Source organism: Accipiter gentilis, unplaced genomic scaffold, assembly GCF_929443795.1.
Source record: "Accipiter gentilis unplaced genomic scaffold, bAccGen1.1, whole genome shotgun sequence".
In the NCBI taxonomy this organism is placed as follows: Eukaryota; Metazoa; Chordata; class Aves; order Accipitriformes; family Accipitridae; genus Astur; species Astur gentilis.
The window spans coordinates 189,780-215,421 of NW_026060823.1; the positions used below are offsets into that span (position 1 = coordinate 189,780).

Sequence of the window (25,642 nt, forward strand, 5' to 3'; positions counted from 1 at the left end):
TGGTTTGGGTTGGAAGGCACCATAAAGATCCTCTAGTTCCAACCCTCCCCCATGGACGCCGTCCGCAAGACCAGGTTGCTGAAAGCCCCATCTGACTTGGCCTTGAATGCTTCCAGGGAGGGAGCATCCGCAGGTTCTCTGGGCAACGCGTTCCAGTGCCTCGCCACCCCTAGTGAGAAACGTCTTCCTAACGCCTAAACTAAATGTACCCTCCTTAGGACTAAAGCCATTACCGCCTTGTCCTATGGCTGTACTCCCTTGTAAAAAGTCCCTCTGCAGGTTTCTTATAGGCACCCTTTACGTACCGTGAAGTCTGCTATAAGGTCTCCCGAAAAGCTGCATGCCGGTGAGCGGTCCGAGAAGGTGAGGCGGTCGTCGGCCGGGTCGGTGTTGAATAGCAAAGTATTATGGGGCTGCTCGGTTCAGCCTTTACCTTCTGTTGTGGAGGTGCTGTGTGGGCTATCTTTGAATTGGATGAGCGTTTCAGGTGAGCTGTGGATTAGCGAGGAGGAGCGTGGGGCCGATGGCTTCTCACGAGTGCCACGCTAACGTGGTTTCTCTCGGTACCTTAGATACCACGAGTGATGATGGCTGCAGGGTCTGAGTCTGGAATGAGCGGGGAAGTGAACACGGTGGCACTTGTGAGGAGGGGGGAGTTGGGGAAGTAGTTGGCGTTGGCCAGCGGGATGCTTACTCTCTTTTCTGATTTGTTTGTGTTTGTTTTTTTCATTGCAGATGTTGAAGAGCAATGTTCCCCTTGAGGAACATCCCAGTTAGCCCGTGTGGTTTTGTGGAGGATGGATTTGGACCCTCAGCCCTCTGAAAGCTAAGTTGAGGGACCAGGCTGAGAGGAAGGGACAAAGCTGGGAATAGCAGGGAGGAGTTTTAAAGTTAGCGCAGGAGAGAGGGCTGTCCCAAAGCAGTCGCCTTTGCGCAGGAGAAGGGAGCGGGTTGCTTTTCAGCACGAGACCCGTGTGTGCCGGGCAGGGCAGTTCCAGCCCGTGTCCGCGGTGGTGTGTAGTTTGTGTAGTCTGTCTTGTGCGCTTAGACCTTCCTCGGGTCTCGATGTCCTTGTCGCGCTTTGCGCCAGAGGAGCGAGGCATGCGCTTCGGGTGCTGTCCCTAGGGTTTTGAATGCTCTTACTCATTGGCCTGGTGCCAATCGGGTGCTTCTTTTCTTGCGCTCGGAGCTCTAAAGCATGGATTGGTCTTGGCGGGTTCCGGTCAGTGCTCTATGGCAGCATTTTTTCAGCCTGCATTGGCAGCTCTGCTCTCTAGCCGTCCGTTTTCTCGGAGTGGGACTTCTTCCCCGCATCCTGACATCCTTAGGTCTCGACGCCAGGCTTCTGGCGCATCTGTCGTCTGGGTTTTGACAGTGCTGTCTTGTAACGGGCCGCTCCGTTTGACTCCTCTGGGTCTGCTGTGGAGCCTCCTGGCCTCGCGGTTGCGGCCCCGTAGGTCATCTTGCCCGACGGCGCCTCCCGTCCGGGGGTCATTCTTCTTGCTGAGAGTTTTCTCTCTCGTTGAATCACCTCGTTGGTGGCGTTCCACGTGGTGACGTTCTGCACACGGTGTGCTTGGCTTGGAGCTGCTCTGCCTGGGGGGGTGTGGAGTCAGGGGTAGGTGGAACAGCGATAAGAGTCTACAGGTGAAACGTTGATGTGCCTAGACCGTTTAGGCGAGGGTTGTACAGTCATCTCTGCTCGAGTAGCCATCAGCGGCCTGCGCGGACAGCCGTGCCGATAGTGTTTCACGGAGACAATTGGAGCCGTGTGGCAGGGGTTGTTGAGGGGCAGTGAAGCGGATTTGAGTCTCTAAGGTGTTAAGACTTGCACGTGATGGGCTCCAAGTTTGGCCCTGGGTTTTTTTGGTTGGTGGGGTGTAGGGTTTAGGGTTACTCCGTGCGGGGCCCGGATGATAGAACACCAGTATGATGATCAAAGTCGCCCCTTTATTGAGCTTAGCTGATCATTCTTACACAATTCTCTAAGTTGTTTAGAAGCTTTGATTGGCTGCTGCACGCAAGCATGTGGTGTCCACGCGCACAAGCGTAAGCGGTGATTGGTTACATCGATACTGTCCACGCGTAGAAACATAAGATACAGTTAGTTATACTCGCTCTGTACACGTGCATACACACAGGATATAATTGGCTATGTTAGAGCATGCAAAACTTGTCTTAGTCCAACTGGTCGAGATAAGCCCCTGAATTGAGGTCGGTTGTGCCAAGTTCCCTTTATCGTGGAATGTGCATCTGTGTTTTTCTAATTGGGATCTTTCTTCTTCTATCTTCTTGTTTGTTCTGTTCAGAGCCTTCAAAGGTGTCTGGAACTCTCTTGCGACCATGAGCTACTTTCAGGGCCAGTAACTAAGTTCCATATAATTGAACCCTACAGTGGGCAGGGGGGTGTGTGTGTTGGGTTTTTTTGTTGTTTTTTTGTTTGTTTTTTGGTTGTGTGTTGTTTTTTTGTTGTTGTTGTTTTTAAAATGACAGGCTGTAGCTGCATTCCAGATGGTCTTTGTAGATGGAATCAAGACCTCTGGAGTTGTGAAGCTCTTGCTCTGCATCCAGGTGACTCATTCAATATGTTTGGTTTGGGTTTTTTTCAGATGTGGAGGGACAGGATGTGTCCCACAGAGCGATGGGGGAAGGCAGCAGAGCACTGTAAGGAGTTGAGTCTGTGAGTGGACTCTGAAGGAAGATGCATCCGGTGGCTCTATGAGACTGCTTTGCTTTGCTGTGTTTTGCAGTTTTCTTGCATTGTATTGGTCTGTATTTGCCTTTGCCCTGTGGTGTTTTGTTGTGTATTTGTATCGACTGTCATGTGAGACTGTCTCGCATTGCCTGGCCCTGCATTGTGTTTTGTATTGCAGTGCTCTGTACTTGTATGGATTGCCACCTGAGACTGCCTTGCCTTCTATGGTTCTGTATTGGTTTTGTATTGTTTTGGTCTGTACTTGTATTGACTGTCACGTGAGAGTCTCTTGCATTGGCCCTGTTCTGTTTTGTCTGGTATGGCAAGGCTCTGAGTTGTTTTGCCTTGACTGAGGTAAGAGTACTGCCTTGTATGGCATTACATTTGCATGTGAATTACATGGCTCTATGTTTGTGTGTGTCTTGTATGGCATTGTAGAGGCAGCGTAGAAGGTTTAATGACTTTGGGCTCTTTGCATGCAGAGTTGAGGGGATCGCAATTGGACTGTGAACTAGCATTGAGTAAGGCAGGAACTGGGCAATGGTGTTCATCTTGTTTATGCAGATGCTTTGTGGCAAGTCTCTAGAAATGGTCAAGGCCTTGAGGTCTAAGTAGCAGCGTGATGGGTCTTGGAGCGATCGGTAACTTTGGGACAGCTCTGTGTTTTTGATGCTCTGGTTTTTTCAAGTGTCATGGAGGACACTGGCTGTGAGGATGTGTTATTTTTGGAATAGGTGGGAAGCAGGGTAGGGGAGTGGTGGAGGACTTCTCTCTCGAGGATGAAGTGTCTGTTGACAAGCTTTGTGTGTTGTTTTTGCAGGTGATGACAGGGCACGAGAGGTGCTTGAAGGAACCTTGCGTTTAGGTGACATGGCGCTACGGAGGTTGGACTGTGACACGTGGCACTGTGAAAGCTAATTATCGGGTTGAAAATGCACGGATGGTGGAGATGATGGTGCGTGTTGAAATGTTGGTGTAACGGAAGGGCAGTTTGTGGGGAGGTTGGTTGGAAGGAGGTTGGGCTGGGGCCTGGGTTTTTGCAGGTAGGGTGCTTTTTTGAGGCCCCTGCTGCTGCAGACGGGGTGACGGCCTCTTGAGGCCTGTGGACGGTATGATGGATGAGTTGAGAGTGAGGGCTGGCGTTCATGTGATCTGAACGAGTGGTGTGTTGTGAATGTCTCTAACCTTGTAGGGTTCTGTGGTTAAGCCTTTTTGGTTTTTTTTCCTTTCAGGTTGGATGTAGAGTTGAGATGTTTTTCAGGGAATTAGGAAAAAAACCCCAAACTTAGAATAAAAAACCCCAGCTGGGATATGGGTTGGTTTTTGGTGTGTCCTCCCCTGCCCCATTTATTTTTTCTTTTCCCTGGTCCCAGCTGCTCCATGAGGCAGTGTTGATTGCCAATGTTTGGACTGGGGTCTGCCTCGGGCCTGGGTTTTCAAAGGCAGGGCGATTTTTTTGTTTGTTTGTTTGTTTGTTTGTTTTTTTCCAAGGCTCCCGGGAACGGTGTTCCTGTGGAGCGCTCCCCTGGAACCTGGTAATTGCCAGTCAGCACAGAGAGATATGTTGTTCGGTGGATGGTCTTTGGAAGACAGTTGAGGATTTTGTGGGGGGAGTTGGACTAGATGGCCAGCATGGAGTAGGCCAGGGTTGTGAAGTGCGTGAGTGTAACTGTATTTGTCTGTGGTGGGTTTGTAAAATATTTGGTTGCTCTTTGTAGCTTGTGATGTAATGATATTTTTCAATTTCTGGTTTTGTGTCGAGGTGTGGAAGTGGACGGTCTGTCAAGATGATTGGAGGTCACTCGTTTGGTGCCCGGGAACAGGGATCATGGCGGTAATGTCACCTCAGGGAGTAAAACTTCTGGATGTGCAGCGATGTATGTAATGGGAGCGAGGAATGTGGAAAAGACCACTCCGTAGAGCATTGCAGGTACTAAATAGTGGCATTTCTTCTTCAGGTAATGCTAAATTTTTGGAGTTTACATGTATTTGTAAAAATAGTGATTAAAAGAGGACTAAATCTAATAGTGTCAAATATTTGACGAGTGAGGCCATAAGTCTTTTCTATATATTGTAGAAAAAGTAAATTGTAGAATTGGATTGAAATACTGACATAGCTGAATCTATGTGGAATGAGTAATGGACCAAATGAAGCACTAAAAATAAAATGTAAAAAAGGCAGGTAATTATGTGTCCTTGTGGGAATTACAGTACTAATGGCAATCACAAAGGGAAGCGTAGAGGGAAGCATGGGCGTTTAGTGCCCATAGGTAAACTTAGCTGTTGAAGTAAGTGAAAGTGTCTGTTGGAATTAGGCATCCAAGGGCGAGTTGTAGATACCTTGAGGTAAATGTAGCTGCTGCTGTGTTAATGGAAAGGGGGTGCATTCCTTCCTCTAGTGATTGCAGAACTTTGAAATTGGAGCTGTAGGTAGAGAACTGTGAAATGGGCTCGGGCGCGGTGTGGCGCTGAAATGGGCTCGGGCGCGGTGCGGCGCCGAAATGGGCTCGGGCGCATGTGTTACTTTTCTTAAAGGGGCTGAGGTACTGTGTAACTCTGAAATGGGCTTGATGAGTGGATAACGTGTGTGTAATATGTGAGGGTTTTTTTTATTCTGTTGTCCTTCTCTTTCCCTGACCCTTTGTGGTGCTCTCTACTCTTTTCATTCATGTCTTCTCTCTCTCTCTCCAACCTCCTGTGCTTTTCATAGTCTCTCTCTATCTCTTGTCATTATTATCATCTGACGCTCTGTGTTACTTTCTGTCCCATCGTATCATGTTGTATGTTTCTCCTGCTTTTTTCTTCATCTGTCCAGATCCCTGTCCCTTGTTTCTTCTATTGCTGTCCCTCTGCCTTGCTTCCTCTTGCCATCTTTTCTGTATTTCTCTCTGTTCCCTTCCCTCTTCCATCCTTTCTAACTGTATCCCCCTCTCCAGCTAGCTGTCCCTTCTCTTTTCTCTCTTCCTCCATGTCTCTCTCACAGCCTATCAATGACAGTTGTTTTTTCCTCCAGTGCTGTCCTGCTCTGTCCCTTGTTTCTCACTCTCATTCTGTCATGCTCCCTGTGTCTTTTTGGAACTCCTCCATCTCTGTCCTGTAGCCTATCACTATTTTTTTCTTCTGCCATCCCTTTGTCCTTCTTTCAGTCTTTGTGTCTCTCTCCCTTTGTTCTCCCTCCCTTCTGTTTTTTCCTTTCTTGCTACATCTCTGTTCTGTACCACAAAAGCACGGAGGGTGTTTAGTAACAGAGAAGAAGGATATAGGCAAGGACAAAGGAAATTAATGGCTGTTATTCGGGAAGAAAGGGGAAGAGGGCCTAGACGAGACTTGCCCCGACTGGGCAAGGATCAATGCGCTTTGTGTAAGAAATTCAGTCATTGGTAGAGGGAATGCCCAGGGAACAAGGAGCATCAGAGGGCTCAAACAGGAAGAACAGTAGCCTCTGTGAAGGGAGACTGACGAGAACCTGGGGAATCTACCCTAGCGGATCCACTGGTTATAATTAAGCTAGGGAAAACAGAACAAGAGGTAGAATTTTTGGTAGATACAGGAGCAACATACTCGGTTTTGAATCAGGCTTTGATGCCCCGGGGAATGATTATGTCACGGTGAAAGGAGCGACTGGCCAAAGTGAAAAGGCATAGTTTTGTAAACCTTTAGAATATAAATTAGGAAAACAGTGGGGCATTCATAAATTTTTATATATGCCGAACTCCCCAAAGGCCCTTTTGGGAAGGGACTTGTTGGAACCATTGGGAGCAAAAATTGTATTCAAGAAGGGAGAAATTACTCTGGAGGTAAAAGATCAGCAAAATATTCAAATATTGAGCCTAACCTTAACCAGTCTCCCCCTAGAAGGAATCATTAATGAGGACATCTTAAAGCAAGTGTACCCGGGGGTATGGGCTACCGATGCACCTGGAAGAGCGAAAAGTGCTCCACCTGTTGAAGTTAGGATCAAGGAAGGCCAAAAGCTGGTAAGAATTAAACAATATCCCCTAAAGAAGAAAGACAGAGAAGGAATCCGGCCGTTGATAGAAAAATTTTTGCAGTTGGGACTATTAAAAGAGTGTGAGTCTGAATTCAATCCCCCTATATTACCTGTTCGGAAGCCCGATGGGTCATATTGGGTGGTCCAAGACTTATGGGCGGTGAATAAGATAACTGAAGATCTTTACCCGGTAGCGGCGAACCCATAGACCCTGTTAACCGTACTAACACCTGAATTGACTTGGTTTAGTGTTTTAGATTTGAAGGATGCTTTCGTTTGCCTCCCTCTCCATGAAGCCAGGCAAAACTTACTCACATTTGAATGGGAAAAGCCCAAGAGCGGTCGAAAGACCCAGCTCACTTGGACGGCCTTGCCACAAGGATTTAAGAATAGGCCTACCGTTTTTGGCAATCGGTTTGCGAAAGACTTGGAATCCTGGGAAACCCCGTCTGAGGAGGGGAAGCTGTTGCAGTATGTGGATGATATCCCAATCGCCACCAAAACAGAGAAAGATTGTACGACGTGGGCGGTGAGTCTGTTGAATTTCCTGGGACTTCAGGGGTACCGGGTATCCAAGAAAAAGGCACAGGTAATGCAAGGCAAAGTGAATTATTTGGGCTATGAAATTAGTGCGGGACAAAGACCTTTGGGACAGGCCTGTAAAGAGGCAATATGTCAAACTGGGAGACCTCAGACAGTAGAAGAGTTATGGACTTTTCTGGGAATGACAGGGTGGTGCCGATTGTGGATCTATAATTACGGATTGCTTGTTAAACCACTGTACGCGTTGACAGCCACTAAGCAGAAACACCTTGAGTGGAATACGGAGACTGAACGAGCCTTTGAGCTACCGAAAAAGGCTTTGATGTCGGCCCTGGCCTTAGGACTCCCAGATGCGAGTAAGCTGTTTCTTCTTTACTCCCATGAGAAGCAGGGCATTGCTCTGGGAATATTAGCACAAAACCTGGGCCCGTATCGATGGGCAGTTGCCTACCTCTCTAAGCAGTTAGACACGACTGCAAAAGGTTGGCCTGGATGCCTGCGGGCGGTTGCGGCTGTGATACTAAATACACAGGAAGCCCGAAAGTTTACTCTGGGCCAGAAGATGACTGTTCTGGTGTCTCACGCAGTATCAGCAGTACCGGAAGCAAAAGGCGGACACTGGCTCTCTCCACAAAGATTCCTGAGATATCAAGCTATATTGGTAGCGCGGGATGACGTGGAGATTGTAGTCACTAACATTGTCAACCCAGCTTCTTTTCTCAGCAGGAACACAGGAGAACCGGTACATCGTGACCGTTTGGAAACCATCGAAGCAACGTACGCCAGTTGCCCAGACGTGAAAGACGGCCCCATGGAAAACGGGGAAACTCGCTTCACAGACGGAAGCAGTTACGTCCTAAACAGTAATCGACACGCGGGATACGCCGTCACTGCCAGCCAAGAGGTAATAGAATCGGGGGCTTTGCCCAGGAACACCTCCGCACAGAAGGCAGAAATAATTGCTCTAACCCGCGCCCTGGAATTGGCCCAGGGCAAAGTTGTGAACATTTAGACAGACTCAAAATATGCCTTTGGAGTTGTACACGCACGTGGAGCAATTTGGAAGGAGAGAGGACTAGTGAGTTCTCAAGGGAAAAATATCAAACACGCAGAAGAAATTCTGAAGTTACTGGAAGCTGTCCAGCTCCCTAAGAAAGTAGCAATTATGCATATTAAGGCACACCAGAAAGCGAGCTCAGATTTGGAAAAAGGGAACGAGCTGGCGGACAGAGAGGCAAAACAAGTGGCCAAAACACAGGTAAAAACAGAAGGGGCCTTAATTCCTGATAGGTGGATTTCCCTAGAAGGTAAGCCAGAATACACTAAGGAAGATCAAAAGCTCATTACAGGTTTAGAAGGGTCATATAATGAAGAGGGGTGGGCTCATACCCCACAGGGAAAGCTAATCGTTCCCTCTTGCTTATTATGGCATTTGATAGGGGAGGAACATAGGAAAAGACATTGGGGAACAGAAGCCCTGTATAATCATCTGATAGGAGAAATTGTGGCTAGGAATTTATACGCCACAGTGAGGCAGTGTGATCGCACAACAGTGTGATCTTTGCCTCCAGACTAATCCTAAGAGCACCTCCAAGCTGGAAATGGGCCAGACTGGAAAAGGCAATGGGCCTGGACAACAATGGCAAATTGCTAATGTTTATTCATTACTAAAACACACCCACTTGTGATTTGCAGCTATGCATGTTCCGTAGCTTTCTCATGGGAACTTCTTCAAAAGTTACTTATGAAGTTATGTCAAGGTCACACTGTCCCTGTTTTTCTCCTGATATCAGCAAAGCCAGCTATTTTCGGCCAAGGCCTAGTCTTGCTGCTCAAACTGACATTCTTTCACACAGAACTCTGCTCGCACAGCTTTTCTATAGACCCATGTCCTTTTTCATGAAGCCAATTCCCAACAATTCCCCCTTTTTCTTTTTGTGCGAGTAGAGCTTGGTGTGTCAGCTTTGAGACTCCTTTTGTCATGCACCCATACGGAATTCTAACTATTACACAGATTAATATCAATATACCCAACCATCATAAGGCTTCCTTAATCAATGACATTACCCATAGTGTTATCCCGCCGAATGTTGATTGTAACACTCCATCAAACCAACTAGTTTCTTGCTGGATCTTTGTGTATGTTTCTTCAGCCAATCTATTTGTTTGTATATAGATTGAGGTAAAATTTTAACACCTGCTGTATTGCCCTTTGCAAAGATCTGTGAACACAATTAATTAAACACAGTAAAAACAACATTATACCTAATAAAATACATAAGCACACAAAAAGAGGTTTGATTAATAGCTTTAGCTAGTGACACCCAAACATTCTTACTGTCCCATGGTGTTAACCGATGTGGATCAATCACCGGTGTCACTGTCATGCTGCTTACTACAGTCAGTGTGTTCCATATCAATCTCAGCATAAGGTTTCAAATTTATGGGTAAATCAGGAACGTATCTGCCAGACATGGATGATGTGATTTTTTTTGTCCAATTGCTGTCAAGGCTTGCCGTCCCGGTGCACTTAGTTGTCTTGTAGAAGTTAAGCTATCGCTGCCCCTCAATAAATCCAGCAGCGGCTGTAAGTCTGTATTTGTAATACCACAACAAGGTTGAATCCACTGTAGGTCTCCGTTTAAATCTTTCTCCCTCTTTTTGTTTTTGAGCAATCCAGGCTTGCTTAATAACTTGGGATGCCATTTTCCTTAATAAGCTGAACAAGGTAAAACTGTTACAATAGCTAAAATCACAGTAACTACAATAATGCCCATAATTCTTTGAGCCAACCCGTTACCCCTAATGACCCAGACCATGAGGAAAATGAACCATCTATACATTCTTGTGCCATCTTGCTCCACGAACTCAGCCCAGCAATCGGTAGGTGCCAGCTTTCCGTGGGCGTCCCCACAGAGGCAACGATGGCCTCACCGTACACCAGCCCGATGCTCTTTGGAAAATCCCAGTATTTATACATTTGCAGAGGAACGGGTTTTAGCACACGTGGCCAGCGGGTGCCAAAAGTCCGCCTCGGTTGCAATCTATGACGCATGCGCTCGCTGGCCAGGCGCGCTGCACGAGTCATAGCCATCTTGTCTATTGGTTCATGGGCTTTACGATACAGTTGCGATGCACAGAGAATCTTGACCTGTTATGTTAGCCAAGGTGACCTATACATTAGTTTTTGGCTGAGGTAGTATTCATATTGCCACATCATCTATGATGCTCCAGATGATGATGGTCATGCAAATCGAACAGGAGTCCATCGTGGGCCTGTATCTGTGGAAACACAATCAACCTCGTTCCCAGGTTATTAATGGAAATAGACCTTACCCCTAATTTTGGCTTTAACTAACTTTTACCCCACACTGTCTTCCCGTAATCACACTATGTTTAATCAAATTATGCTTTACACACTTTTTACCTAAAGCAGGTTCTATATACAATAAGGCACGCTGTTCTGAAAACCTCTCTGAAGGACTCCGTGTCCACTAGTAATACTCTATTAGTTAGAATCTGTCAGATCAGTGGCTCCAGCACCCGCCGGTGCCGTGCCAGTCGCCATTGGAACAATTCCGGGTCCAGCATCAGTGCGAAGCCATGGCTTGTCCCACTTAGCCAGGATCTCCCAGTAAGTTTTACTTCTGCTGATCTGCACCATTTCCTGGATTCTGGGTCCTTATACATTACCATGATTCCTGTACTTTGTTGCGTCCTTTCTGCCTGTAAAAGAACATGATGCACTACCATTGGTGGGTCTTTGTGATCACCTGTCAATCTAAGATAATTTAGCACAAATAAGGCTTTGGCCAATCGTTCCTCTGGGAGTAAGCCCTGGGTTCCCCCCTTTTGTTTTTGCAGCATGTTCTTTTAGGGTTTGGTTGGCCCATTCGACAATAGCCTGTCCTGTGGGAAGATGTGGAATACCGGTACCGTGGTGAATTCCCCACAAATTACAAAATCGAGCAAATCGTGTAGAACCATAGGCTGGGCCGTTGTCCATCTTAATTTCTTGAGGCACACCCAGTACTGCAAAAGAAGCGTGAAGATGTCATTCAATATGTAAGGCCTTTTCTCCAGTTCGTGCCGTGGCCCACATGGCAGCAGGATAGGTATCAATACACACATGCACAGAACGCTTTGCACCAAACCACATGACATGGGTGAAATCCATTTGCCACAACTGCAATGGCAAAAGACCTCGTCGGTTAACCCCACAGCCCAAGCCGAGCCCTTCGTTTTGACAATCAGGGCATGCTTTAACGATACCTTGGGCATCAGTAAGTGGTAAGTCAAATTGCTTTGCTAACATCCTAGCGGGTTGGTGCAAGAACGCATGCGATTGCCGTGCTTTGTTGAAAACGATTCCCTGGAGGAGGCTCCCGTGGCGCTGCAACCAATTGGTCAGCTCTGTCATTTCCCGTTTCTCATCTGCACAGTGTTCTCATACCCAAGAGTTCTACCAGAGGGGTCATATTGCCATTAGTGATACCGCAAAGATTCCGCACCCACTGGATATTTCCCACAAGCTTCTGGACATGATGTAACATTGAAATTTCTCATGTTATTTGAACCTTCTGAGGTTTAACATTGCTAGCATTTATGTGCCACCCCAAATACTTCCAAGGTGCTGCCTTTTGCACCTTTTCAGGAGTGATTATTACTCCGCGATGGCTTAAGATGTCCTGCAATTGAGTTAAAATCTCATCCTGTGGCAAGTTACTGAGGTAACTGCTTTCTTACAGGCTCTGATGCCCAGGCCACATACACCTGACGCATCGTGGGGGAATTGCGCATTCATTGCGGTAACACGACCCAATGGTATCTCTTATAGGGTTCTGCCTTGTTAATCGATGGTACCGAAAAGGCGAACCGTTCAGCGCCATCTGGGTGCAATCTTTTAGATTTATAATTAACAAATCCCATTCTTCTGGAAGCATAACTGGAGATGGCAAACCTGGCTGCAGGGCTCCCATACTGTGCATCACCACATTCACAGCTCTGAGATCATGTAACAGTCTCCGCTTCCCACTTTTCTTGGGAATGGTAAATATTGATGTATTCCATGGACTAGTAGAAGGAACAACTTGTCCCGCTCTCAACTGGTCCTCAACTAACCCTTGTATTTTTAGTAGCCTTTCAGAATTTAGCAGCTACTGATCAATCCAAACAGGTTCATCTGTTTTCCAGTTAATTTTCAGAATCGGCTACCCCTCAGTGACCGCTCCTAAAAAGGATGCGTCACTAACATTGCCTTCATTTGGCTCAATAAATCATGGCCTACGAGGCCAAACAATTCAGTTGGGGTAGTCATGACATACGGACACGTCGTAATGTGTTCACCATCGGGGAACACAAATGTAAGCGGTAGCTGACTTACTAAGGTGGCTTGTGTGCCCCCTATCCCTGCAATACCAAAGTTTGGATTGATCGATGGCCATGATGGAGGCCAAATGCATTGTGAAATAATCATAACATCAGCACCTGTATTGATTGTCATATGTTTCTTGACAACAACTCCATCGGGCCCTTCCAATTGCACTACCTTTTCTGGTTTACCTCTTGTTGTGTCCATGGCAAAGTATACCTGCGGTTTCCCTGGGGAGCCAAATCCACCATCTCCACGTTGTACTTCACCTGGGTTCGGAACACATGACCTGAATGGAACTAATTGTGCTATTCTGGTACCTTTAGGAATAGAAACAGGAGGGATTAAAACATGAATCATAATTTTCACAGTCCCACAATAATCTGCATCAATAAGCCCTGGGAGCACCAGAATTCCTTCTAGAGCTGTTGAAGATTGCCCCATTAAAAATGCACTAAGTCCAAACCCCAATGGTCCCTTTATGTTGACTGCGGTTTTCACATCCACTCTGGAGCTTCCTGCGGTGGCGGATCTGGTGGTTGCGAGGCTGCCTGAGGGCTGGCAGCTCAAGCCCCTTGCATTCGTGTCGTCGCGCGAGGGGCCTTCGCAGTCGGTGTAAAGTTTCCCTTCTTCCTGTATTCTTGGTGGTATGGTTATCTTTCTTACACTTGTTGCAGCACTTACTGTTAACAGTACCTGTACATTTGCTCCTAATGTGTCCACGTTTGCCACAGTTAGAACACTTGACCAAGGGTGTCTTACTGGCCTTGTGTTTCTTTGTAGCTCCTTGGAGAGCTGTGGCAGCATAGGCTACTTTCTGTGAGTCCACTGATCGATCCGTGTATTCTATCATATCAACGATGTCTGCATTTTTCGGCAAATTACACAATGCTTTGCGTGTCTTTTCAGTAGCATTTTCAAAAGCGAGTATTTTGAACGTGTTTTCTTTCATGCCCTCGTTCATGTCAGGGTGGTCATAAATTGTATTCTCCTGTTTCACCTGGGTAAAAGCATGGCTGTACATATTGTCTGGTACGGTAAGAAAAGCTTGATACGCCAAGATCTGTGATAGATGATGAACCTCAGTGACACATTGTAACTGAGCGTTCCCTGATGCGAAGGGTCCAGTACCCATCGGCATCTGCATGGTTACTCCCCATAGGGGATCTGTTTGTTGTCGTGATGTTGCTTGTTCCCTATCACAGAGCTTCTCCCACTGCCAGAAAAACACTAACATTCGGGCGGGTGTCAAAATCAACTGTGCTAGCTGTTTAATATCTCGAGGTATCAGCGTATCAGCAGAAAAAATGAATTGCAGTATTTGGTGAGTTAACGCAGATTTGATTCCGTACTGACTCACAGCATTCCTTAATTTCTCAATGACCTTCCAGTCAAACACCTCCCATTTTTTCTGTCCATTTGATGCAATAACTGGGAATGCTTAGAGCATAGTCCCTTCTATAATGGCATCTGTTATTACACCCCTCCAATGTCTCTGCCTTTCTTCTGCAGCGGCTATTACAGGCGGCTCTGCGTCTGTCACGGGTGCGGTTGGTTTCCCCGTCTCTTTTCCCCATTTCCTTTAACAATTCTAACATTGTCTCTTTTTGTTCTATTATTAGAGTAGCCAAGTCCTTGTTTGCATTATTTGAATCAGGGTGTATGCTAGGTATAATTTGTTCATGTTGAACGGTGGTATCTGAGGGCTGGTTTTTCGTAGGCAGATTTTTACTCACTCCCTGATTCTGTAGGGTTTCCTTTAATCGTACGGTTAGGGAGGCTTGGGAACTGTCGGATGGCTGATTAATATCGGCAGTCCCAGGGAGTGGAGCAGAAGTCAAGGGCACGAGAGTAGGCGAACAAGCTCCAAAAAGTCTCTCTCGCTGCATTATGTTTTTCTCCCCGCTTTTCCCTTTCGCTTGCGGTTGGAGAGAGAGAGCAGCAAAAGCAGACGCAGACGCTTTACGATCTGCTTTCATTTCTTACAGAGTTGTCTTAATCAATTTCCATAAAGTTACAAGATCTTTAACTTCTTTAGACCCGTCACTAATTTCATCCCATAGGGAGGTTCCGATAGCATTCCAGGTACTAAGCTCAAAAGCTGTACCCACACTAATTGAAAGGTTTCTGTCCTTGCTTCATTAGTTTTTTAGCTGATTTATCATCATCAGTTACCATATCCCATAATACGTCTCCTAATCTACGCCATTCACTCTCCTTAAATAATAAATCCGGATTCTTAAAGCATCCCTTAACGCGACCAACCCCGAAATTTGCTTAATGCAGTTTACTCCCCGCTTTTCTAAAAAGCACTGTAATAATTTTAGGGCTACCTCTTGATCCATTGCCGGCCGGCTTCTTGATACTCCTGGGTGCTACCTTGATTAAGGGACCTCGGTTAAAAAGTCTTTGCAGCCTTTTTCCAGTAGCCCTCACTGACGGCGAACCCCTTTTGGATGGTCCAGGCACGAGAGTTAACACACCAACCAAGATGATCAGCGTTCGGTTAATCTTTTGCCCCCCGGTCGCTGCTACCGGTGCTTCTCAGTGTCCGTCGCTCCAATTATTCCCCTTTCTTCGGTCCCCGTTCGGGCACCATTTGTTGGAGCGGCGGAGGAATGCACATAAGTTGACCCAATATGAGTGATAGAAGTGATTCAACTTTATTTGCACGGATAGCTCATATTTATACAGTTTGCGATAATTATGCCTACTAGTCCTAATATGATTGGTACATTGCTAATGTTTATTCATTACTAAAACACACCCACTTGTGGTTGGCAGCTACGCGTGTTCAGTAACTTTCTCATGAGAACTTCTTCAAAAGTTACTTGTGAAGTTATGCCAAGGTCACACCGTCCCTGTCTTTCTCCTGATAACAGCGAGACCAGCTGTTGTTTTTCTCCCAATATCAGCAAAGCCAGCTATTTTCAGCCAAGGCCTAGTCTTGTTGCTCAAACTGACATTCTTTCACACAGAACTCTGCTCTGTGTGAACTTTTCCACAGGCCCATGTCCTTTTTCAGCAAGCCACTTCCCAACAAAAGGTATTCCTAGAAAAAGTTTCCCGTTTATAAAGCAGGAGTTTGTTGGGGCTGAATTACAGTTCCTTTGTAACTGAATTGGGTCAATATTCCGAAAAAGGGGAATATGTTTATTTTTGAAACAGGTCAATACTGCATGTGTTGTGCTGGCAAGGAGGAGGCTTCTTAAATGTAGAACTTGTTAAATTTAAAAGCACACCTCCACTCTCCATAGTATTGCTTCTATGTTAATTCAGGGTTAAGATATTCGTTCACTTCAGTTTCTGTGAATCTGTTAGGGCAGCGTGCTCTAAGGTGATGGGAGGGAGCAGGGGGAAGAAGGGGAGGAGGAAAAGCAAAATATCTGGAACCTGCTCTTCCATGACTCCTGCAAACTGTAATGTTATTTTTTTTTCCCAAGCCTGAAAACTGTACTTGGCAGTGGGATTGTGGCTATCTTGTTAATATTCTTCCTTCCTTTCTTGTTTTGGCCTCTCCAGGAAGCGATTCGAGTAATCCTTGGAAATCTTGATGATTTACATGCATTTTCTACAGACCACTATCTTTCTGTGTACCCTTTCTTTCCTACTTGTAAAAGAAAAGGTCCAATGACTTGTATCTGTTGGGCATTGCTTAATTTGACATTCCTGCCTAGTAGTGCGCAGATCTTTAGCTGGAGTACGACTCCTCTGAGCTTCGCAGTTTTACATTAGCTGAAGATCCTCCTCAGTTGTTGCCTTCACCAGAGAACTGATGTATGTAAAAAGAATGTTTTGCAGTGTTTTCAGATGGCCACCCCTGCGTTCCAAATCTGATTTAGCCAGAGAAAACGAACGTGCATATATAAAGTCCCAGGAAGCCCACGTAATGCGATTGCAAGGAAAGCTAGTGCGTTGTTTCAAAAGGTTAATAAAATGTAAAGCGCAGCAGCGTTGGCCCTCTAGTAGAGAAGACCGCAGTAGTTTTCTTGTAAGGTACATTAGGATTAAGTATTGTAGTTGCTGTAGTGTAAAGGGTTACGGAGAAGTTACTCTCCTGAGGCTGTTGTTGCAGAGAAAAGTAAGTTAGTGGAAGGAGAAGCCTTTTCAGTCCTAAGGTGCGTCAGTTTGTGAATCGGATCAGGCCCTTCGGCATCATCTCCTCCCGTGATTCCGAGTGCCCAGGAGTAATGAACACCCGCGTGTTTCCGCCTCCAAGGCATCCCCTTCCAGTCTCGGCAGACTGCGTTATTGCCACCCCTGGTCCTAGCAGGCAAGAACGAGATCATCCTCTTTCTCTGTCAGAAGCTGGTAGGTATGAGAGCAACTTATTCCTGTTGCTGCCAGGAAGAGAAAGTAGCCCAGAGCATCGTCAGACAGGAGGCACCCAAACAAAGGAAGCCTCGTTGTTGGTTTGCTTCGCTAAAGCGCAGCCAGTTTTGCCTGCGTGCTTGAGGAGGGTTTGATTCACGAGCTTGTATTTCTGGAACTGGGAAGTCCATCCACCTGCTCAGGCAGCACCGGGCCCTGCGGAGAACTGCAAGCTCAGAGGCCTGGCGTGATGAGTTGTCCTGCAGTCTGTGTGTCGGGCTCCTCACTGTAGCATACCTCTTAGTTAATCGCCAGCTGTGGGAGTCCTTGAAGCCAAACTCAAACGAACAATTTCATCCCTTAAAGGAACTGACTGTGTCATCTAGGCAAATCTTGGGCTTCATCTCTGGTCCTCAGGATGCAAATGGAGTAAAAGTATTCATGTTATCTGTTTCTTCCTGAGGTCAGAGGCACGTAAGAAGTCTGCTGCCTGGCGTCACCCATTCGTGCATGCATGAGCTCCTAGGTGTGCGAACTGCACCCCCAGGAAGGAACGTCTGTAACTGTGGCGTTTGTCATGTCAATTATCTTTTGTTCTCCCATTTTGAGGAGGACTGTGAAGTGAATGTAATGATGCTAGTCCTGTGAATCCTAGTCCTTTTCAGGTTTAAAAATAATTTTTAAAAGAATTACTTTTTAGTTAGGAAAGCTGATGAGGTTTTCTTCACAGGGTTGGGAGAGCCTGGCATGTTGTTTTTTGCGGGAAGATGTGAGGACTGAAGCCAGATGCAGTTAAGGAAACACAGTGCTATGAATGCAAGCAACTGATGGAAGAGTGTCACCTGGATGAGTGTTTCTTGTAATGTGTTACTAGCGTATGGTGTCTCCTCACATCTCATTTCTCCGCTGTGTAGTTCGATGTGTCACTTGTTCAGCTGCTGCTGCTCATTAAATATAAATCTCCATTGGCAGGAGCAGTTACAGGGTTGTGGATCTTGGACCAAGATCCTCAAAACCCCCTAGCTATGCGAGGTTTCCCTGCCGCACGTGCACTGCCTTTGTGTCCTGACGCTCTGTTTCTCCAGAAATGTCAGTATTTGCGTGGGGAGTTTCAAGGACCTGCCTGTGGACGCGACGGCCCCTACACCCCTGATGTATTCTTCTGGTGCTGCATCCTCTTCTTCGCCACCTTTGCCCTGTCAAGCTTCTTGAAGAAGTTTAAAACCAGCCGCTACTTTCCAACCAGAGTAAGTAGAAGGAGGTGGCCAGTGTCCATCTCCGCACTCGTTTCCCAAAATGGCTTTCCTGGAGCACTAAGCAGTATTTGCCCTGCCTTGGTCAAGCTGGGAAACGTTGGCCTTGCAGGCCAAGCTCTCCAAGAGCTTGGATGTCCCACACTCATTTCCATGAGTGCAAAATCATCGTAGCGTTTCCCACCTGCCTCGTGACCTGCCCCAGATTGAAGATTTTTGGGGTTTGATTTTTTTTAATTTTTTTTCTTCTCCTCAGGTAGTAGGAAGTCAGGTTTCCCAAAGTTTTGGGGGTTGGGGTTTTCGGTTTGGTTTTTTTCCCCTACCTTCTGCGCATTATGTGCTCGAGTGGAAAGTAGATTCGAATGAGGAGCTTCCTTTTGAGGACTAAAGGATGCCTCAGTGCCTTGTTGCCATTGTAGCTGTGAGTGTAGCTGTAGTGGCAGACATGTGTTTTCTTATTTTTAATATTATTATTATTATTTTTAGATTTTGACTTAAACCAACCCTTGTTGGCCTAGTTAAGCTTTTTTTTATTGTCTGACCCCAGATCTCACAGGGACAAACACAGCAGCAGTATCTAAGCAAGGGATCAGGCTGCATGTGCTCAGAGGGGTGGTGGGATTTGGTTAAGCAGCCTTAATGTTGTGGATGTCTGCAACTCTTGCATCTCACCTTACGGCCCTGTTTGCCATGCCCCTCTCACCTCTGGTTTCTCGCCCCAGGTACGGTCCACAGTGAGCAACTTTGCTGTTTTCCTCACCATTGTCATCATGGTGCTCCTTGACTTTGTGGTTGGGATCCCATTGCCGAAGCTCCAGGTCCCCCATGCGTTCAAGGTACGGGGTGTTTTGGCACGTGGGAGTGCCACAAGGTGATGCCGGGGCAGGGCAGGGCTGAGTCTGGAGGAGATGCTGGTGGTGTGACCATCTCCTCTTCCACCTCCAAGTGCCTTGCTTCCTCCTAGAAATGAGAAGATGGCCCCAAAACTAGATACCTACAGGGGAAGTATCTAGAGCTGCTTGCAAGGAGGAGACTGGCACTGCTGAAGCCCCCGGGAGAGGGGGACATGAAGCCAGGGCTGGGAGGTGCTCTGATGCAAGGAGGGAGGGGAAAATGAAAGCCAGTGGAGTGCCTGGGCTGGGAGACGATGCTGATGTGTGGGCTTTGTTGCAGCCTACCAGAGACGACCGCGGGTGGTTCATCAACCCCATAGGACCCAACCCTTGGTGGACGGTGTTGGCTGCGCTCGTCCCAGCTCTGCTCTGCACCATCTTGATATTCATGGACCAGCAGATCAGTGCCGTTATTGTGAACAGGAAGGAGCACAAGCTGAAGGTAAGGGCCTGCGAGAGATGACTCCAGCCCCTTCTGGGCTGCAGGTCTGGGGGGAAGCTCTTATTCCCGATGCTTTCTGAAGGCATTGGTTTGGGACAAGGTCAGGCTGCGTGGCAGGATGCTCTCCTGGATTAACGATGATGCAGGGAGCAAGTGACAGGGCAGTATAGATGAGCAACCTTTTGGAGGAGCAAATTAATCTTGGAGCAATAGAGAACTGCGTTTTTGTTTTAAAATGGCAGCAGCAGCAGGTGTGGGGAATGAATTGTTTTGATGCGCTGCCAGGGATAACTCAGAGTCACACCTTCCTTGCAAGTGGTACAGTTTTCTTTGTGAGTGGAAAAAATGGTTTGGTGCTTTTGGGTTGTGGCTTGTTGTTTTTTGGAGAAGTATTTAATGCACAAGCTCTGCATATCCATTGTGTCTGAACTCCTGCCAGATTTTCATGCCAGGTGCTTGTGCAAAGCCTGCATACACCCTTGCTTGTTTCCATTTCTTGTTTTGAATTCTGAAGAAGTTGACTTGTGCTCGAGCAGGGTTTGAGTCTGACTTGCGACGTTATCCTTGCTCTTGTGCTATGGGATGCTCTGTTTCTTGTTTTCCTGCCTGCAGAAAGGATGCGGGTACCACCTGGACCTTTTTGTGGTGGCCGTGATGCTCGGGGTGTGCTCTGTGATGGGACTGCCCTGGTTTGTGGCTGCGACCGTCCTGTCCATCACCCACGTGAATAGCCTCAAAGTAGAGTCTGACTGCTCAGCTCCAGGAGAACAACCCAAGTTTCTGGGGATACGAGAGCAGAGAGTCACTGGCTTGCTGATCTTTGTGCTCATGGGCTGCTCTGTCTTCTTCACTTCCGTGTTAAAGGTGAGAGGAAAATGCAAACCACCCAACAACCGTGAGCTTGTTGGAGGTTACAGACAAACAGTCCCCTCTCTGCAGGCCTGAGTAGTTAGTTGTGGAGTGGAGGAGGAGGAGGTGGTCCCAACCCTTGGGGCTTGACCCACGGTGGGAACCAGCCTCGGTTAGGTTTTGCAGCCCTTCAGGCCCCCGTTTGGTGTGCTCGAGGTGAGCAAGCAACACAACTGTTTGAATTTTTGGGTGTCTTTCAGGCCCACCCATGTTTATGGGTTACAGTTGAGCATATTCAGACGAGCACATCTGCTCTGTTTCAAACAGGCAGCCTTTAGTGGCTGCAATTTGCTCCCCAAATGCCCGGGAGCAGCCGTTCCCAGGAGCTAAACACACTGAGGTCATCCCTGTGGGCTTCCTTGCACGTTCCTCCCACAAAGTAATCTCGTCTCTAGGCTAAAAGGAGGCCTGTGGCCTTTGCCTGTTGCCCCAAGAATAGGCAGAAGTGTTTCTTCTACCGCCAGAGAATGCGGCATAGGGTAGCACGGGTGAAATCGCCTATTTTCTCCAACCTTTCTGGAAAATAGGATTATTCTGAGGAGAGATAACTCCCAAGTTCAGCCTAAAGCAGAGCCTTAGCTCACTCGTGCGCACAAAATGGCAAAACAATGGTTAATATCTGACCCATCTCTAAGCCTGAATGGAAGCTGGAAAGCTTCAAGCAATTTTAGGCAGTGCCTGTGGAAGAGGGTGGTAATACTGAAAATGCAATACAGAAAAAGAAACGATTGCATTCTTTCTTTTTTTTTTCTTCCCCCCCCCCCCCCAGTTTATACCAATGCCTGTGCTTTATGGCGTCTTTCTCTACATGGGTGTGTCGTCGCTCAGAAGAATTCAGGTACGGACTCTTTTACAGCGTGCAGCATGTCGGCTCCCTGGTATTTTGTCTCTGTAGCAGCAGGGAAAAAAGCAGTGGCATGGGAAAAACTTCTCGCAGAGCAAGCAATGAAACTCTTTTGTGTAAGAAAGAGATTGGTGGAGGCACAGGAGGTATAGAGGGCTGGGAGGACCAGGCAAGTTCAGCGCTCTCTGTTGCAGGGTTTAGGGCAGGTCAGTGTTTGGTTACGTGAAAAGCGGGGGAATTCAGTGCAAAGGGAAGGCAGTTTCTACCACTGGTGGAAATCCTCGCTGGGGGGATTCAGTGGGCCGAGAAATGCTAATAATGGAATGGCATGGAATAGTTGCCGTTTGGTGGACAGCTCTCAGGGGCAAGCCGGTTGCTAGATGGAACGAAGGGAAAATGGGTGCTGCTCCCAGGAGGAACGCGGTGGGATCCAGGATTTCTGACGGCAAGCGAGATGCTGCAAAGTGCCTCCACGTCTCGAGAGGGCCAGCAACTTGCCGCAGTCCCAAGGTGGCAACCTTTCCCTTTTATTTCGCAGTTCTTTGATCGCTTGAAGCTGTTTTGGATGCCAGCGAAACACCAGCCGGATTTCATCTACCTGCGGCACGTGCCCTTGCGAAAGGTACATTTCTTCACGGCGATCCAGCTGACCTGCCTCGTCCTGCTCTGGACCATCAAGGTGTCCTGTGCCGCCATCATCTTTCCCATGATGGTAAGAGCTGCCACCGCTCGGCAGCGGGGTGTTTGCAGCGTTGTTGTGAGAGGTGGCATCGTCTCTGAGCTCACCACATCTTCCCTCTTATTCGTGAAGGTTTTGGCTCTCGTATTTGTCCGGAAAGCGATGGATTTCTGCTTCTCAAAGCGAGAGCTCAGCTTTCTGGATGACCTTATGCCAGAAAGGAAGAAGAAGTTGGACGATGCCAGAAATGAAGCTGGAGAAGAAGAAGAGGTAAGGCTTGCTGTGTCCTCGGGGCTGGACATCTCGGTGTGTCTGTGAGATTGCCTGTTTCTCTTACAGCTTGTCTGGAAACGTTGGGGGAAGATCAGCACTCAATCGAAATAGATCCCAATAGCCTGTAACTTTTGTAACCTTTGTTTCCTCAAGTAGCAGTGAGCTGAACGCTTGAATACAGGTGTAATTTTTAAAACGAGTCGTTTTTCACAAAGGTCATTATCATTATGATGATTATTATTAGATGCTGCTGCTGCTGCTGCTGCTGGCAAGACTTGCTCATAATCATGTTTTGAACACACAGTCCCCCTGCCCCGAAATCTTTGGAGTGAACGGTTTCTCCCCTGCTGCACTAATACCTATAGCTGCCAAGGGGCAGAAGCGGAGGGCAGACTGCTAAGTTTGTGCTGGGCATTCAGCTTATCTCCACTTTGATCAAAGACAGAGAACGTGATTTGTCCCTTTTTTACATCAGGAGTCCAGGAGGGCCATGGAAGCTGCTGCTGCTGCAAGTTCAGTTCAGCTGAACGTGGGGAAGACCAGTGACGTGGATATCCCAAAGCAAAGCAGTGACGGGTAAAGCCCCACCAAGCACCAGGACCCCCGGCAAGATTAGCTTGATGGTGTTTGGCAGAGTTTTCTCCACTTGCCTCTTTGTGGGGCATCCCACAGAAACCAGCAGGCAGCTTGGTGGGAAAATCGAATTCGGGGGCAGGGCTGCAGGAAGTGATTGCAAGGCTCTGACCGCAAGCAGAGTGGCTGCAGCACTCGCGTTTGACCCCCAAACCTTGCCTCATCAGTGCTTTTACGGTAGCTGGAGATCCTCATACTTAACACATGAGGAGTTGCAGGCGTGATCTGTACCAGCAGTGGCTTAGGAACCCGGACCGGGGCTAAGCCCCAGCAAGAGCCTTTGCACAGAGCTGTTGCTCTGCAGCTCCCCGGCTTGCCTCCCAAAACTCCTCATCCAGCAAAACCTCCCACGGTTATGCAGAGCTTTGATTCTCGGGGCTCCGCTGTTCCTCTTGCTGATGCTAATGCCCTTGGTGGCATCAGTTCCCATAATCACGGATTGCTATGTAAAATATTTATTGCAGGACTGATCCTTCTGAGATTGTTATCCTGGATGAAATGTCACAAACGACCATATGGAAGGCTCTCACTTTGAAGACAGAAACCCTTTGAATCCAGGGAGGAAAAAGGTAAAGGATTGCATGTGATCGTGACCGTGCTCCTCAGCAAGCGACGGCGCACACCTACGCTTTTCCCACGCTTTGGCCGGCAAGGCTGAGCAAACGGCCTGTCCCTGGGAACAGGCAGTGAGGACCGTGGCATGCAAACCAACTCCTCTCTGCTGGGGTGGTCCCCCAAACAGGGCTGAATCAGCAGCAGCTGGCAGGTCTTCCACTGATGATGCTCTCCCTCTTTTTCTCTTCCCTTCGCCTTTCCCCACTCCCGCTTTTCACGTTTAGGAATCTTGACTTTGAAGGAGAGGAGTGAGAGCGTGACTCGGGGATGTGCCAACGCAGACAGAGGGAGAAAGTGCTTTGTTTCAGCTGGAGGATTCCCATTAAAGCCATGCAGATGTTTTCAGTTATCCTTGGTGTGCTTCAGGCATTCAGTATCTCTAGACCAGCAAGCTGAGGGGAACGTCACAGTCAAGGGGAGTTTGGTGGTGTTCAGTCTGTGTGCGTACGTGCGTGTGGGGGTGTGGGTTTGTAGTGGTAGAGGGACTGCTATGGCTTTATCATTCAGTGCTGCTCTTTTAATACCTAATTCCTCCTCTTTTTTTTTCTCTTTTTTTCAAATGTAAACTGGGAATGTCCAAAATAATTTTCTGTTATATTTGATGCATTCTCCACTTTCTTCTTGATCACAACCGGGTTTTTGGTCTGATTTGGGGTCCTGGCTTTAATTCACTCTTATGTCTCTTACTGGTACGAGAGGGATGCCCTCTGTGGCAGGGCAGCATAGAGAGCGTCCAAGCAGTTGGCCTAAGGTGAAAGAAAAGCATTTGCTCCCTGCGCTCCAGTTTTACCTCTCTTGGTTGGTTTGGTTTTGGGTTTGTTTTTTTTGCTTTGGCTCTGCCATCAGCCTGGGAGCTGCAAAATGCAGAACTGCCACCTTCTTGTCCCCTGGCTGTAAACTGCATCTAAGGGAGCACTTCAGGTATTTGATTTTGCATACACCGTATGGTCACAGGAGCGGCCAGATGAGACCTGGGGCTCTGTGTCCCTGGGCTGTTCCCTCTGTTGTTTCTCCACTTTCCTTCTGTATTGGATCTGGCTGAGTTGGAGTTCCTTTACCCCACAGCAGCCCTCGTAGTGCTGTGCTCTGTACTGGTAGCTAGAAAGCTGTTGATAACACAGCAGTGTTTTGGCCATGGCAGACAGCCAGAGCACACCCAGACACCCAGACATCCAGGCGTCTTCCACATGGAGGCCACTTCCCACCTCGGCTGGCCAACGCAACGCGCTGCCTACCTTCTTCAAGGACGTCAGCAGTTTGATGCTGACGAAGCCCATCTTGTTCTTCTGGACATGTTTCAGGGGGAAAGCATCCTTGGCCAGGTTCTTGTCAGAGAGGTGGAATTCCACCCTGGACACAACCCTCCTGGCCAGCTGCCGGTCAGGGACGGGGTAGCTGTAGTCCAAGAGATCAGCCCCCAGAACATCGCTCGCATCGCAGAAGCTCCCGGCAAAGCGGCAGGGACACGGGTGTGACCTGGTGGCCTTTGGGATGTGCAGCACTGCCCGGTCCCAGCCACAGCGGTCGGTGCAGATGGCAAGAGTCTTGAGGAGCGGGGTGGCTCAGCTGCGCTCTGAAATGAAGTGGAGTTTTATGCTTTTAGAAGCGCGCTTGCCTTCATGCCCCCAGCATCGGTCCCTGCCACAAGTTACGCAGCAGGTGGCCTTGCACAATCTTGCAGCCAGAGGTGCCTCACGAACAGAGCGCAATCTCTTTGATTACCAGGATACAGGCCAGGAGAGATCTTTGGCCTCCGGTTCACGGCAGTTGTCCCGACTCCCCCAGGCCACACACTGTTCACACAGCGGGAGCGAGAGGCCTGTGTCCTTGGTACCCTTGGGGTGTCCTTGCTAGCGCCGAATCCTCCAAGCACGAGGAGGGGATGTACTAACCCCATCCCTGGGATCCCGTAGAGCGCAAACAGCCCCAGCGCCCTGACACCGGACGTTGGGCAGAATCCAGTCCTTTTCTGGGAGCACGCGGCAGCGGGTACTGTCTCCTCCGGGGTGTCACGCACCCAGGGAAAGGGCCACCCCCTCCCAGGGGGATCCAGAGCTGCTGCTTTTCCCAGCAGGAGACTGAAAGACCTGACAGCACTACTGGAGCGAGGGCTGGGGGAAAGCGTGCCACCGAGCGACACCGCGTGACCTTCCTTCATGCCCTCGACGTCCTTTTTCCTATTTCTGCCTC

The 25,642-nt window shown here is 48.0% G+C and overlaps 1 protein-coding gene and 1 long non-coding RNA gene across 19 annotated transcripts in view; both read left to right on the top strand.

Annotated features, from left to right (window-relative positions):
* Positions 1 to 2,292: 2,292 nt before the first annotated feature.
* The window catches only part of LOC126036761 (electroneutral sodium bicarbonate exchanger 1-like), a 340,015-nt gene continuing 316,665 nt past the window's right edge, over positions 2,293 to 25,642 (top strand). For 4 of the 18 annotated variants that reach the window (XM_049796844.1, XM_049796841.1, XM_049796833.1 and 1 more), the window contains exon 1: positions 2,293 to 2,680. Coding sequence is in view for 12 of the 18 variants with exons in the window: in XM_049796846.1 (XP_049652803.1) it covers positions 4,593 to 4,625; positions 6,983 to 7,215; positions 7,953 to 8,133; positions 17,997 to 18,158; positions 18,887 to 19,000; positions 19,338 to 19,499; positions 20,112 to 20,363 (1,137 nt within the window). In the remaining 6 variants the exon portion in view is untranslated. Of the gene's footprint in view, positions 2,681 to 3,515; positions 3,651 to 4,457; positions 4,626 to 6,550; positions 6,673 to 6,864; positions 7,216 to 7,480; positions 7,586 to 7,669; positions 8,134 to 17,996; positions 18,159 to 18,886; positions 19,001 to 19,337; positions 19,500 to 20,111; positions 20,364 to 25,642 lie in introns of those variants that run through there. The other 14 variants (XM_049796810.1, XM_049796808.1, XM_049796809.1 and 11 more) reach the window with 9 other exon arrangements.
* On the top strand, positions 22,688 to 23,760 carry LOC126036772 (uncharacterized). The gene is made up of 3 exons (XR_007505363.1): positions 22,688 to 22,780; positions 23,302 to 23,406; positions 23,677 to 23,760. It is a non-coding gene; the product is annotated as an uncharacterized LOC126036772 (long non-coding RNA).